Source organism: Pristiophorus japonicus, chromosome 22 (assembly GCF_044704955.1).
Source record: "Pristiophorus japonicus isolate sPriJap1 chromosome 22, sPriJap1.hap1, whole genome shotgun sequence".
NCBI lineage: Eukaryota > Metazoa > Chordata > Chondrichthyes > Pristiophoridae > Pristiophorus > Pristiophorus japonicus.
The window spans coordinates 61,249,343-61,264,535 of record NC_091998.1 but is presented as its reverse complement, the minus strand read 5'-3'; the positions used below and the strand labels follow the sequence as shown (position 1 = coordinate 61,264,535).

General features: G+C 46.5%; 1 protein-coding gene across 1 annotated transcript; it reads left to right on the top strand.

Moving 5' to 3' along the window:
• Positions 1 to 6,419: 6,419 nt before the first annotated feature.
• LOC139235152 (D(1C) dopamine receptor-like) lies at positions 6,420 to 7,706 on the top strand. The gene has a single exon (XM_070866373.1). It carries the CDS (start codon positions 6,459 to 6,461, stop codon positions 7,704 to 7,706), a length of 1,248 nt encoding a protein of 415 aa, XP_070722474.1. The 5' UTR covers positions 6,420 to 6,458.
• The last annotated feature ends 7,487 nt before the right edge of the window (positions 7,707 to 15,193 follow it).

Sequence of the window (15,193 nt, the reverse complement as noted above, 5' to 3'; positions counted from 1 at the left end):
ACCCACAAGGTCTGCCAGGTGAGCTCGGGTCAGTGAAATGTTGCCAGTTCCGTGGTTGGAGTTAGCGAGCAATAACGTTCCCTTGTGGAAATTGTAGGATTGCTGGGCACGGTCACTTTTTTTTAAATTAAAATTTGTTTGGGAAGAATATTTAACGAGGTACAACTGCAAGTGAAGTTTGCCCATCTGAAACCAGGTTCGACATTGGAATAATCCCACGGGAAGCGGAGATGTAGAACATCCCCCAGAAAAGGGGCTTCATTTATGATCAGTTGACTTCTTCAAGAGGGACCTGCATCGACTAGATGTTGAGAAGGGGATTAAGGGTTGTGTTGCTTGTTCAGGGGAAATAGGGTATCACTGGGGAGTTATGTTAGAATAATAGACATGACTGTCCTGGTCTTGCTCTAGATGGGCCCCAGAGAAGGGGCAGATTTGTTTCCTCCTTTGCTGTTTAATTTTTCCTTATGATGTAATTTGTTTGTTCCCCAGCATCGAGCAGCATTTGTTTAAGCTGTAAACCCAGCAGAACATCAGGAATCTGCAGCTGATAACTTGCATCAGTAGAGCTCGTTCGCTCTTCTTTCTTTCTTTCTTTTTCTTTCTTTCTTTCTTTCTTTCTTTCTTTCTTCCTTCTTTCTTTCTTTCTTTCTTTCTTTCTTTCTTTCTTTCTTTCTTTCTTTCTTTCTTTCTTTCTTTCTTTCTTTCTTTCTTTCTTTCTTTCTTTCTTTCTTTCTTTCTTTCTTTCTTTCCTTCCTTCTCTTCCTTTCTTTCTTTCTTTCTTTCTTCCTTTCTTTCTTTCTTTCTTTCTTTCTTTCTTTCTTTCTTTCTTTCTTTCTTTCTTTCTTTCTTTCTTTCTTTCTTTCTTTCTTTCTTTCTTTCTTTCTTTCTTTCTTTCCTTCCTTCCTTCCTTCCTTCCTTCCTTCCTTCCTTCCTTCCTTCCTTCCTTCCTTCCTTCCTTCCTTCCTTCCTTCCTTCCTTCCTTCCTTCCTTCCTTCCTTCCTTCCTTCCTTCCTTCTTTCTTTCTTTCTTTCTTTCTTTCTTTCTTTCTTTCTTTCTTTCTTTCTTTCTTTCTTTCTTTCTTTCTTTCTTTCTTTCTTTCTTTCTTTCTTTCTTTCTTTCTTTCTTTTCTTTCTTTTCTTTCTTTTCCTTCCTTCCTTCCTTCCTTCCTTCCTGTCTGTCTGTCTGTCTGTCTGTCTGTCTACGCCCAAAGGAACAGGGGGCTGAGCGATCCGACTGGAGTTTTTCCCCAGGTAGCGTAGAGAGAGACTGCGGAGTTGGAAATGACGATTAGGGTTTGGAAATTCTCTGGGAGAATCACGGGGAGATTGGGGATGGCGGTGTGTCGACCATGAGGTTCGGAACTAGCTGAGGTGTATGGAGGTGGGAAAAGCCAGAGAGCTGAGCATTTCCCAAATGGAGTCACGAGATGGCTCCGGGTTTCAGCAGCCGTCTGGGTGACGTAGGGGCGTAAAGAGGCAATGACCTCACGTGTCTGCTATGGCAGCTATTGCCAGATCTAGTGCTCGAGGTTTTGTGTGCGTCTGTCAGCTCTCCTTACAATCGAGATAGAATTCTCGCTCGCCAAAGATCAGATTCTGTGACTCGACTACCTGCAGCGCGATGAGTCACTCAACACAGTAAATCTCTCCTCACTTTCTGTGCTGTCAGGCCCAGATACCCACTGAAAAGTCTTTTGTTTGTGATGAACATTTTTGATGTTTCCCTGTTTGTTCTGTGGTAACAGCACAAAGTGTTCAGATCATTTCCTTTCAACATCTGGGAAAGTTTTTTTTTAAACGTGCGTTTATAGCAGTTGAGGTCACATTTTTTACTTAATTAAATCCTACAAATTATGCTGAGCACTTGGTAAGAACCATTTTGCCGGGCATTATTGCCAACTAAAAGGAAAGTGAATGTTAACAGATTTACTAAAGGTCACTGCATGGAACATATAAAGTCTCTTGAGTGGCTCTGTATGCTCAACCTAAATCCATCCAATTTCATCAGCTGTGATACAGAAATGCAAAAAACAAACACGTAAATGGGATGACATCTCGTAAATACACTGCTCCGTGTGGCATTTGGCGTGTCGAGGAGAAATGTCCCAGCTTATACAGGTTTGTTAACTTCTCACATAAAGCCTTGGTGAGGGTGGTACTGTCGGAGTTGCTGCCTTTTGGATGAGATGTTAAGAACATAAGAAATAGGAACAGGAGTAGGCCATACGGCCCCTTGAGCCTGCTCTGCCGATCAATAAGATCATGGCTGATCTGATCATGGACTCGGCTCCACTTTCCTGCCCACTCCCCATAACCCCATATTCCCTTATTGTTTCAGAAACTCTCTATTTCTGTCTTAAATTTATTCAATGTCCCAGCTTCCACAGCTCTCTGAGGTAGTGAATTGCACAGATTTACAACCCTCAGAAGAAATTTCTCCTCATCTCTGTTTTAAATGGGAGGCCCCTTATTCTAAGATCATGCCCTCCAGTTCTAGTCTTCCCGCATCAGTGGAAACATCCTCTCTGCATCTACCTTGTCAAGTCCCCTCATAATCTTATGTTTTGATAAGATCACCTCTCATTCTTCTGAATTCCGATGAGTAGAGGCTCAACCTACTCAACCTTTCCTCATAAGTCAACCCTCTCATCTTTGGAATCAACCTAGTGAACCTTCTCTGAGCTGCCTCCAAAGCAAGTATATCCTTTCGTAAATATGGAAACCAAAACTGCACGTAGTATTCCAGGTGTGGCCTCACCAGTACCCTGTATAACTAGCAAGACTTCCCTGCTTTTATACTCCATCCCCTTTGCAATAAAGGCTAAGATACCATTGGCCTTCCTGATCACTTGCTGCACCTGTGGCTTTGTCTGCCCCCTCAAGTAGACCAAAAGGATCTCATGGCACTATTGCGAAGAGGAGCAGGGGAGTTATCCCTGGTGTCCTGGCCAATATTTATCTCTCAACCAACAACCTTCCGGATATAAAAGGGGTCGGAGGGTCTAGTAAGGAGGAGGAACTGAGGGAAATCCTTATTAGTCAGGAAATTGTGTTGGGGAAATTGATGGGATTGAAGGCCGATAAATCCCCAGGGCCTGATGGACGCATCCCAGAGTACTTAAGGAGGTGGCCTTGGAAATAGTGGATGCATTGACAGTCATTTTCCAACATTCCATTGACTCTGGATCAGTTCCTATGGAGTGGAGGGTAGCCAATGTAACCCCACTTTTTAAAAAAGGAGGGAGAGAGAAAACAGGGAATTACAGACCGGTCAGCCTGACATCGGTAGTGGGTAAAATGATGGAATCAATTATTAAGGATGTCATCGCAGTGCATTTGGAAAGAGGTAATATGATAGGTCCAAGTCAGCATGGATTTGTGAACGGGAAATCATGCTTGACAAATCTTCTGGAATTTTTTGAGGATGTTTCCAGTAGAGTGGACAAGGGAGAACCAGTCGATGTGGTATATTTGGACTTTCAGAAGGCTTTCGACAAGGTCCCACACAAGAGATTAATGTGCAAAGTTAAAGCACATGGGATTGGGGGTAGTGTGCTGACATGGATTGAGAACTGGTTGTCAGACAGGAAGCAAAGAGTAGGAGTAAATGGGGACTTTTCAGAATGGCAGGCAGTGACTAGTGGGGTACCGCAAGGTTCTGTGCTGGGGCCCCAGCTGTTTACACTGTACATTAATGATTTAGACGAGGGGATTAAATGTAGTATCTCCAAATTTGCGGATGACACTAAGTTGGGTGGCAGTGTGAGCTGCAAGGAGGATTCTATGAGGCTGCAGAGCGACTTGGATAGGTTAGGTGAGTGGGCAAATGCATGGCAGATGAAGTATAATGTGGATAAATGTGAGGTTATCCACTTTGGTGGTAAAAACAGAGACAGACTATTATCTGAATGGTGACAGATTAGGAAAAGGAGAGGTGCAACGAGACCTGGGTGTCATGGTACATCAGTCATTGAAGGTTGGCATGCAGGTACAGCAGGCGGTTAAGAAAGCAAATGGCATGTTGGCCTTCATAGCGAGGGGATTTGAGTACAAGGGCAGGGAGGTGTTGCTACAATTGTACAGGGCCTTGGTGAGGCCACACCTGGAGTATTGTGTACAGTTTTGGTCTCCTAACCTGAGGAAGGACATTCTTGCTATTGAGGGAGTGCAGCGAAGGTTCACCAGACTGATTCCCGGGATGGCGGGACTGACATATCAAGAAAGACTGGATCAACTGGGCTTGTATTCACTGGAGTTCAGAAGAATGAGAGGGGACCTCATAGAAACGTTTAAAATTCTGACGGGGTTAGACAGGTTAGATGCAGGAAGAATGTTCCCAATGTTGGGGAAGTCCAGAACCAGGGGACACAGTCTAAGGATAAGGGGGAAGCCATTTAGGACTGAGATGAGGAGGAATTTCTTCACCCAGAGAGTGGTGAACCTGTGGAATTCTCTACCACAGAAAGTTGTTGAGGCCAATTCACTAAATATATTCAAAAAGGAGTTAGATGAAGTCCTTACTACTAGGGGAATCAAGGGGTATGGTGAGAAAGCAGGAATGGGGTACTGAAGTTGCATGTTCAGCCATGAACTCATTGAATGGCGGTGCAGGCTAGAAGGGCCGAATGGCCTACTCCTGCACCTATTTTCTATGTTTCTATGTTTCTATAACAAAAACAGATTATCTGCTCATTATTACAGTGCTGTTTGTGGGAGCTTGCATATTGGCTGCCGGGTTCCGTGCATTGCAACAGTGGCTACACTTCAAAAGTGCTTTGGGTTGCTATAGGAATGCAATTCTTTCATTTCTCTCTCACAATTAGCCTCACCCAGCCCTCGGCTGTGAGGAAGGGGAAGAAATAAACCAGGTGTCCAGCTTCTGGTTACTGAACAATGACCTTGTTCAAAGTGCACATCTGTGGAGATTGAGGACATGATAGGACTCTGCTGTGATACCCTTCATGACTGAATAGCCCGCTGGCACTCTGGGCACGGAGGTAATGAATAGCCATTTGGATGAGATATGCTAGAGTTGCTCTTATCTCTTGAACTCTATCTCATTGTCAGAAAACAAAAAGGGGGGTGTTCTCCCAGATTGTAAACTTGCCCAGATACTCCAGTGCAGTACTGAGGGAGTGCTGCATTGGCGGAGGTGCTGTCTTTCAGGTGAGACGTTAAGCTGCTTTCTAAGGTGGATGTAAAAGATCCCATGGCACTATTTCGAAGAACAGGGGCACTATCCCAGTGTCCTGGTCAATATTTATTCCTCAATACACATCACTGAAACAGATTATCTGGTCATCACATTGAGGTTTGTGGGAGCTTGCTGTGCGCAAATTGGCTGTGTCTCCTGCATTACAACAGTAACTATGCATGATCGTATTGAATGGTGGTGCAGGCTCGAAGGGCCGAATAGCCTACTCCTGCACCTATTTTTCTATGACCTACACTCCAAAAGTACTGTATTGGTTGTAAAGCACTTTGGGACGGCGTGAAAGGCCCTACGTAAATGCAAGTCTGTCTGTCTTTGGGCTAACTCAACATATTGGCAATCAGACTTGGGACCTGGCTTTTACAAATTATTTTGTTTGTGTTTGCAATATTACTATTTTTGATTTTTCTTTGATCTATGAAGAGATGCGTTCCGGTGGAGAAATGGAAGTGTGTGGCCTGAAGGGGTTAATGGGAGTCGCGGCGTGATGTGCGGAGAATGCACTGGGTCCAGCCAGGAGCTGGCCAAGTGTACAGCTGCTGCGGCTGCACTTCGCTTTGATATTCCACTTGCAGACACCGCTGTGATTAGTTTTAATACAAAGGGGCCGAGATTATTATTTTGTTAAAGCTGGTGATACAGAGAGAGGGGGGAAGTGAACGGAATCTGTATTTGATGGTTGGCGGTTCGCGCCATATCTGAAATTAACAAAAGGAGGATGTTTAAAGAGCCTGAAATTGATCACCTGGAAAAGCACAGCAGAGACCAAGGTGTAGATTCGGCCTTGGCAGTAGGAGCTTCCTGGTACAATTGTTAATTTTAAGGTGAGTGTAATAACAAGCTTCGCAACTCCGCCGATGTGAAGAGAAAAGGAAGGACTTGCATTAACACTCCCCAACTGTTTTCAATCGAATATAGACAGATTTCTCCGCAGAAAAGCTTCCTTGGATCGGGGCTACAGCAAGAGATCAACATTTGAACGTCTTGTTATTCATTGAACTCCGCACATCGATCAATAGGACTTGGTTCTGACAATGCTTTCCAGCAGCCGGAGCTCGATGATTGAGTGGGTGTGAGGCTGGCTTTGAATGGAGAATAAAGGAGTGAACACAAGGCGCATGGGTGAGTTAGATGGCGTTCTGCTGGGTCCCGCCGCTGGATATCTGGAAGACATTGTCAACCAGACCTGGTTTCGGGGCGTGAATGCGGGACAAGCGGAGGAAAGGTCCCAGTTAACGCGGAGGATGCTCACCGGCTGCCTTCTGCTCCTCCTGATCCTCTCCACCTTGCTGGGCAACACCTTGGTCTGCGCCGCGGTCATCAAATTCCGACACTTGCGGTCGAAAGTCACCAACTTTTTCGTCATCTCGCTGGCTGTCTCCGACCTCTGCGTGGCTGTCTTGGTGATGCCGTGGAAGGCCATCACCGAGGTGGCGGGTTTCTGGCCCTTTGGAGGCTTCTGTGACATCTGGGTAGCGTTTGACATCATGTGTTCCACAGCTTCCATCCTCAACCTGTGCATCATCAGTGTGGATCGATACTGGGCAATCGCCAGTCCATTTCGTTACGAAAGGAAAATGACCCAACGAGTGGCGTTTGTGATGATTGGCGTGGCGTGGCTCTTGTCTATCTTAATTTCCTTCATTCCAGTGCAGTTGAGTTGGCACAAATCCGAGGAACTCTTCCTGCCCGACAATTCGACCATCAACCAAACCAGCCACGGAGACTGCGATTCAAGCTTGAATCGGACGTATGCCATCTCCTCCTCGCTGATCAGTTTCTACATTCCAGTGGCAATCATGATAATCACCTACACCCGAATCTACCGGATCGCTCAGAGACAGATCAGGCGGATTTCGTCTTTGGAAAGGGCAGCCGAACATGCTCAGAACTGCCGAGGTAACGACTGTGCCCACGAGACTTCTCTCAAAACCTCGTTCAAAAAAGAGACCAAGGTCCTCAAGACTCTGTCCATCATCATGGGAGTCTTTGTGTTTTGCTGGCTGCCGTTCTTCGTGTTGAATTGCATGGTTCCCTTCTGTGACATCGGTGCCCATCACTCTGGAGGGCTCCCCTGCGTGAGCGAGACCACCTTCAATATCTTCGTGTGGTTCGGCTGGGCAAATTCGTCCCTCAATCCCATCATCTACGCTTTCAATGCCGACTTCAGGAAGGCGTTTGCCAGCATCCTGGGCTGCACTAAGTTTTGCCCCAATAACAACGTGGAAGCTGTGAATTTCAGCAACGAGTTGGCATCCTATCACCACGACACCACCTTTCAGAAAGATGTCATGACCCTCAGTTACCCTCATCTCCTGCCACACGTGGTCAGGCAAGAGACGGACAACGATTTGAGCTTTGACAAAGTTTCCCAGATTTCTCACATTTCTCAGCACGCCGCCAGCGTGTTGCCCGGCGCAGTTCACGTGGAGTGCGAGGCGGAAATCTCCCTGGACAAAATTGTGCCGTTCACCCCCAATGGGTTGGCGTGAATAAAGGACATATTACAGGGGAGTAGTTACTGAAACCGATCTGACCTATTCCTGCAGAAGCGAGGCCTCTTCTAAAACGAATGTCAAAAGACTAAGTTGGGACAAAGCACGTAGGAGAGCACTGGTAAAAGCTGCCAGTATTTTCTAGGATTATAGAATTGTAACAACACAGGAGGAGGCCATTCGGCCCATCATGCCTGTGCCAGCTCATTGAAAACGCTATAACAGGCGTTCTCTTTCCCCAGAGCCCTTCAAATTTCTCTTCACAAATAGTTATCCAATTGCCTTTTGAAAGTTATTATTGAATCTGCCTCCACCAGCCCTTCACGCAGTGGGTTCCAGATCACAACAGCTCACTGGGTTCAAGAAAATCTCTTTATTTTACCTCTGGCTCGTTTGCCCATTCCCTTAAATCTGTGCCCTCTGGTTACCGACCCTTAGGCCACTGGAAACGGGTTCTCCAACATTACTCTATCAAAAGCCATCATGATTTTGAACACGCCTATTCAATTTCCCCTTAACCTCTCTTTAAGGAGAACATCTTCTTAAGCTTCTCCACATAACTGAAACCCCTCATTCGTGGTACCACTCAATAAATCTCCTATGCACCTTCTTCAGGGCCTTGATATGCTTAAAGTGTGGTGCCCAGAATTGGACACAGTACCCCAGCTGAGGTCTAACTAGTGATTCTTAAAGGTTTATATTTCTGGGCCTAACTTTTCAGAGAAAACGTAAAAGGAACCATCTTCACGACAAACGAAAGGTATTTGTGCTGACTAAATAACCTAGTCTAGTATGGGGCACAGCAGATCAGGAGAATCTGTGTCGCATTCCTGCCCTGTGCTATAACCAGGCCGATCTCGCATACAATTACACTCAACAATCCTGAAATGGGAAAGGAGGGGCGGGGGATTAGTGTAGAGAGTGTGTGGGGCCAGAGTTGGTCTCTGCCATGACAGTTCCCACAGTTGAATAGTCTGCTGTACTCACTGGCCAGCCTCTTGTTGCTGGAGGGCACTGGTGCCCACAGCAAGGTGAGAAATAAAACGAAACACAAGACGGCGCTGCTTATGATGACATCGCCACCTATGACAATTGATTTTTGGGACGCCTGCCCCCACAGAAAAGGACACACATTTCTTGAAGACTGTTCCCCTGTAAGTAGATTTTCTGAGTTCTCACTGAAGAAACTGATTTGAAGTTGAATGGACGGCTGTTTAATTGGAATATCTTACCGTTTTTGGTCCTCTAAACATCAATTCTGCTCCTTTGGAAACGAAACGAAACGAAAGTCACAGATCAGCCAAAGTGTGTGACGCTGTTCTGCCACTGCCTCTGGACCCAGTAACCTCGACCTAGAGGCGCCTGGCCAAAGCAAGCCAGTTCCATCTTCAGTCCCAGTCATTTCCTGCAGCAGTCAGTCAGTGATTGGCACTGGGAACTGAGCCTGCAAACTAACAAAGTGTTTGATGTATTCTGCTGTTTTCACGGGGGCTGTTTCATTCCGTTGCTCCGCGTCTTGTGCTGAGGGTCGGGGCGTGCACGGTGAAATCTGGTGAAGGATGGAAATGAAATCTCTCAACCTGTCACCCACCAAAGTTTGTGAGAGAGAGGTTGAACAATGAGGATATTACACACTCGGTACAAATCTTTGATAACGGTATTGCCCCTTTAGTTTTTTCAAGACTAGCATTTCACAGATCGTTGTAAACCATTTTAAATGTTTATTTTTGTACAAACCCGGAAGTTAGGGCAAGACACTTTTATTGTGGATCTGATACCTGCCTTGACCAGTTACTTCAGAACCGAGTTCAATTCGCCTGGTAAAAATGAGTGAGTAACTGGACTGTTAGGCCTTTTATTGGAGTGTCTCATTGTGAAATTAGTCGAGGATTGCCCGTCTCCATGTTGTTTTGTATCTTCTAGTATGCAAATAAAACATGTTAAGTTGATAACACACCTTCATTGTTGCTGTGTTTTGTTTGTTCAAAACTTTCCTTTGCTGAAGTAGGTGAGCTAATTGACTGAAATGGGTAGGTGGGGGTGGACAAAGTGAGCGGGTGCGGAACTGAGGCCAGTAGGGCAGCAATATCCCAGCTGCCATACACGTCCTGTGCTGAAGTATTGCACCGGAGCTCGGTGGCAGATGGAGGCCAGGAGTAGAGGCGGGAGGGGGTGAGCCAGGGTCCCTGCCCATGATGGACATTCACTGACCCGTGTTGGAAATGTGCGTTTGTTAAGACTTCTAGCGAGGAGGCGATTGGGCTCAAGCTGTGATGCTCGCCACAGTCGAATAGCTTCGCGACACTCTGAGCTCAGAGCCGAAGAGTGGTCACTGATTTATAGAACAAGTGAGACGTGCTGAGCCGTTGTGGGTGCTTTCAATCAGGCACGGGGTGATAACCCTTTCCCTCCTGTGTTTACAGTTCCAACTCTCTTTGCTTCTAACAGTTGCGGTCTGAAGGGCGCCCCGTTTGCTATCTGGACCCAAATCAGTAGAAAACTACACAGCCTGCCCTGCAACACTGACAACCTGGCAGTATTTGACTGTGCTGGTGTGGAATGGAGTCAGGACCGAGGCTGCTGATGATGGGGAGGGGGGAACCTTCCATCTAAACTGCCTCTCCCGCACCGGGAATCTGGCGTCTAGATCTACTTTAAAAACAGCCAATGTTGGGCAATGTTCTTGCTCTGCTTGTGGATCAGCTGCTGCTGCAAGTACACAGACCAGCAGGTCCCAAGTTAAATTGCTGAAATCAACTGGAGTGGAATGGGCTCGGCAATTGGCCTCAGCACCCTTGGCAAGTGAGGGAATTAGTGAGAAATGAGGCATTTTCCCTCACTGGTGTGGTAAAGTCTGGCTACTGTAGCCTTGGCCCATACAACACAGTCCTTGCTCTTTAAACACTGATCAATTCTGAGCAACAAGATGATAAGTGCTCCATAAATGTAAGAATGTATGTTTTTGTCAGTACATAATGAGGAGGGGAGAAAGCTGAGTTGGGAGAATTTTACAAATAAGATTTTTTAAGTGTCTATTTGTCCGGAGTTCCGCTTACCTAGTCACTCACTTCTACCTTTGAACAAATCAACGTGTGGTCAGTTGCAGCAGTAAACTCCCTGGTCCAGGAGAAATGAGCTCCTTGTTGCTCACTCTGCCAACATTCAAAATAATAGTCATTCTACATGAAACGTATTTCAGGGGAGAACTATTGTGTAGTTGGCGTTGGATCACAACATTAATAACAGACTACGGCACTGAAATCTTAAAGACTTTCATTTATACAGCGCGTTATCGTCTCTCGGAAACATCTTGAAGTGCTTCGCATGCAATTAATTTTTTTTTTTAGGTGCCTGTTGTTATTTGTCCATTTTACCCACAGCATGATCCCAAAAGCGTACAATGGCCAAGGCTTCTGATGCAGTTTTTTTCCCCAGCCTTCATTCATTTGGATCATAGAAATTTACAGCACGGAAGAAGGCCATTCGGCCCATCGTGTCCGTGCCGGCCGACAAACCCAGCCTCATCCCACTTTCCAGCTCTCGGTCCGTAGCCCTGTAGGTTACGCACTTCAACTGCTCATCCAAGCACTTTTTAAATGTGGTGAGGATTTCTGCCTCTACCACCCTTTCAGGCCATGAGTCCCAGACCCCCACCACCCTCTGAAAAAAGTTCTTCTCATATCCCCTGTAATCCTTCTACCAGTTACTTTAAATCTATGTCCTCTGGATACTGACCTCGCTGCTAAGGGAAATCGGTCCTTCCTATTCCCTCTATCTAGGCCTCTCAATGTTATACACCTCAATTAAGTCTCCCCTCAGCCTCCTCTGTTCTAAAGAAAACAACCTCAGCCGATCCAATCTTTCCTCACAGCTAAAATTCTCCAGTCCTGACAACATCCTCATAATATCTCCTCTGTACCCTCTCTAGTGCAATCACATCCACCCTGTAACGTGGTATCCAGAACTGTAGGCAAGCTGTGGCCTGACTAGTGTTTTATTAGTGTTTGAAGTTCAGGTGCAACTTGGAAGTGAACTTTTGAGGTGAGCTAAATTCAATTTCAAAAATCTGCAGAGAATGAACAAAACTGATACAGACAGATTCAAGCCTGCGGTGTTGGGTTCGAATGCTAGAATTAAACGCGTTACAATTTAGTTCCAGCAGGAAGCAAAATCATTTTTGCATAAAGAGTAATCATGATCTAAAGCGAGTTCCCAGCCAATGGCCATTGAAGCAAGCTGTGTACAGGAGTTTGAGTCAATTTGGAAAGAAAGGATTGAGGGGGCTGGCGAGAAGGCGGAGGGAGGTCTGTCTAAAGCCCATTGTTTTAAATTGGTAGAAAAGGGATGGCAAAAAAAGGCTTGATTTTCCGAAACATTTCTTGTGGGTAATTTTGATTTTGTGTAATATCTCCTTGTGTGGCTCAGTGTCAATTTATGATTGATAATCTCTTCTGTGGAGCGTCCTGGGAGGTTTTACCACGTTAAAGGCGCTATATAAATGCAAGATGTGTAAAACAGGCGACAAGCAAATCAACATCTCTCCGCAGTAAAGTCAACAGCAATAAAAAGGGGGAAAAGATGCAACACGGGCTACCGATTTCCCATTGCACGTTTTACACAAAGGGGCAAGCTTGTGTGCAATATTACAGAAATATTGATTTGACAGAGAGAGAGAGAGAGAGTGGCCAGTTGCCTGCCAAAGAGAAACTGCTTCTGCCTTTCGCTGACGTTGGTTTTATTTTCCATACACTGGAAAATGACAACTGCTGGGACTGTTCAATAAAGATAAAGGAGAAAAGGCCTGTTCTGTTTGTTTTGTACCGAAGCCACTGTTGGATTTGAGTAGGAGTGTAGTGACAGGGGTGACTTAATGTGTGTATATTTGGACCATTCATTGTGACCCCAATACAATGGCTGGATTTATACTGTGCTTCAGTCTTGGGTTATTTACTGAGTTAATTTTCCTCCCCCTTCTCCTGGGCTGCAGTTCCACAGGAACCGATAGCCTTGTGGGACTTCGCCCCCTAGTGGTCATTGTGCACATCTGACCCCCCTACCCCCGCCCCCCGCCCCCGCCCCAATCGAAGAGCTATTTGGCCATGGGGTAGGATCCCCGCCCACCCTTCCCTTCAACCACTGTCTGTCCCACCTGTGTCAGAGTCTGTGGTTCTCGTATTGGACTGTACAGCCACCTAAAAACTCATGCTAAGAATGGAAGCAAGTCTTCCTCGATTCCGTGGGACTGACTATGATGATGATGAGGATCAAATGCAGTGCTAGCCAAGCATGCACGCATGCAGTGGGGATCAGTGATAGTGACTCGGCTAATGTTCTCCCCCCCCCCTCAGGACCACAGGCTGAGAATCAAAGCACAAGACCCATTTACCCACTTAACTGTCAGGCCACGGATTTCCAATCTGGAATAAGCAGTGATTCAGTGTGTGGAACCGGCCTGAAGGGTTCTGCTGAGTTGATCAGAATGTCGAATCGCTGTATTCCACGCGATGCACCACACTGCGCGGATTGTTTAGTCTTCTAACAGGAAGGGAAGGCGATCCTAGGAGTCGATGCTGGGATGGGCTGGGTTGGAACACAGAAGGAGCGAATCCAACCAACCGTGTCTGTACCGGCTCTTTGTTGGAATAATCCGAAACGAATCGCAGAGATCTCCCCTCTCCCCAGAGCTCTGTATCTTTGTTTCAAATATATATACAATTTTCCCTTGAAAGATGCAATGGTCCCTGGCTCAGCTACTTTCTGTGTTAAAACATTCATTGCCCCATCAGCCCTCTTTGTAAAGACTATTCTCTTAACCTCTCTCCTCACTCTGTCACTGACAGTTTTAAACTGATGGCCCCTTCTCACTGACGTCCTTAAGCAGAGGAAATCATCTTTTCTTATTGATTCTGTCAAAGCCCTTTCTAATTTAAAACCGCTATTAAATCTTCACTTTGCCTGCTCTGCTTCCATCTCTCAAGTCTCTCCTGATAACTATATGACTAGAAATTCGGGTCATTTGCGCCTCCCGTTAGCAAACGACTTTGCGACTAGGCGCGTTGTCGCTAACGAGCCCCGCTGAATTCGACGGGAGTTTAGTGGCGGCAGTAACCAGCAGCGCCCTGCTAAGCTGCGCCGGCGATGATGATGTCATTACTGTGCGCAGCACCCCGTGAGCGCCCCGCACCCTAATTTGGGTATCGACCCCTGAAGATAGACAGTTTCTTAAACGATAAGGGGTTATGGGGAGCGGGCGGGGAAGTGGAGCTGTGTCCATGATCAGATCAACCATGATCTTATTGAATGGCGGAGCAGGCTCGAGGGGCCGTATGGCCTACTCCTGTTCCTATTTCTTATGTTCTTATAAGATAGAAACATAGAAATTTACAGCGCAGAAGGAGGCCATTTTGGCCCATCATGTCTGCGCCGGTTGACAAAGAGCCGCACGGCCCTCGGTCAGCAGCCCTGAAGGTTACATATAAACCTATGAACAATGAACAAAGGCAGAAAGGTAAAGAGAGTCTGGCCCAATCATTCCGCCCCACACAACTGAGACTCCCCTTGCACCGCAACATTCTACACTCCACCCCAACCGGAGCCATGTGATCTCCTAGAGAGGCAAAAAAACGAATAAAAACTCAGGTCATTTGGGGAAAAAAATCTGGGAAAATTCCTCTCTGACCCATCCAGGCGATCGAAACTCGCCCAGGAGATCACCCTGGCCGTATTCGATTCTCTGCGGTACTTACCATCATATCTGCGGCAGCCACCAAGAGGTTATACAGTCTAAACCCACTTACCAGCTCTAGGTTCATAATCGAGCACCGGGCGATGCCAGCGACAGCTTCGGGGACGTGTATCAGGCTGCCAGCCCCTCGAGGGGCGCAACTCAAAGGGAAGGTGTGCTGTGGTTAAAAAAAAATCCGCTAATTTTCTTCTGCGCTTTGCTGCTTTGAACGTGGGGTCTGTGCCACGATCGGTCTGCTCAGTCCTCTGCCGGGCTGTTGGCATGGCACCCCCACTCCCCAATGGTCCAGATAAGACCATTTTGTTGCTGCAGACTATGTAGCTTGGGCCCATCCCTTTAGTTAAGGGAAGAACCCCTCTTACACGGTAGTGCTACGCGGCCCAGTGCATAGCGCTACACCACGCAACCACCCCAGAAAGGAATTGGAGCATTTTATTTTGCTCTCCACTTCCTTTTGGGGGCGGTAACCCCAATTCCTCGTGGGAGGCGAGACCTCTGCACCTGCCGAGTTTTACCCCATAAGTTTCTCATCACTGGAATCATCCTGGTGAATCTGTATGCGCTCCCTATGGTTTCACTTCATTAACGGCGCTATATAAATGCTGGTTGTGTTGTAAGAGAAGGAACGAAGGAATGAATTATTCACAGGGCCCCAGGCAACTCAATCTATTCTGTGCAGATGCAATTCTTTGCATGAAACAGAAAAATGATCGCTGCCTGGATGATGAGCTGAGGAGCA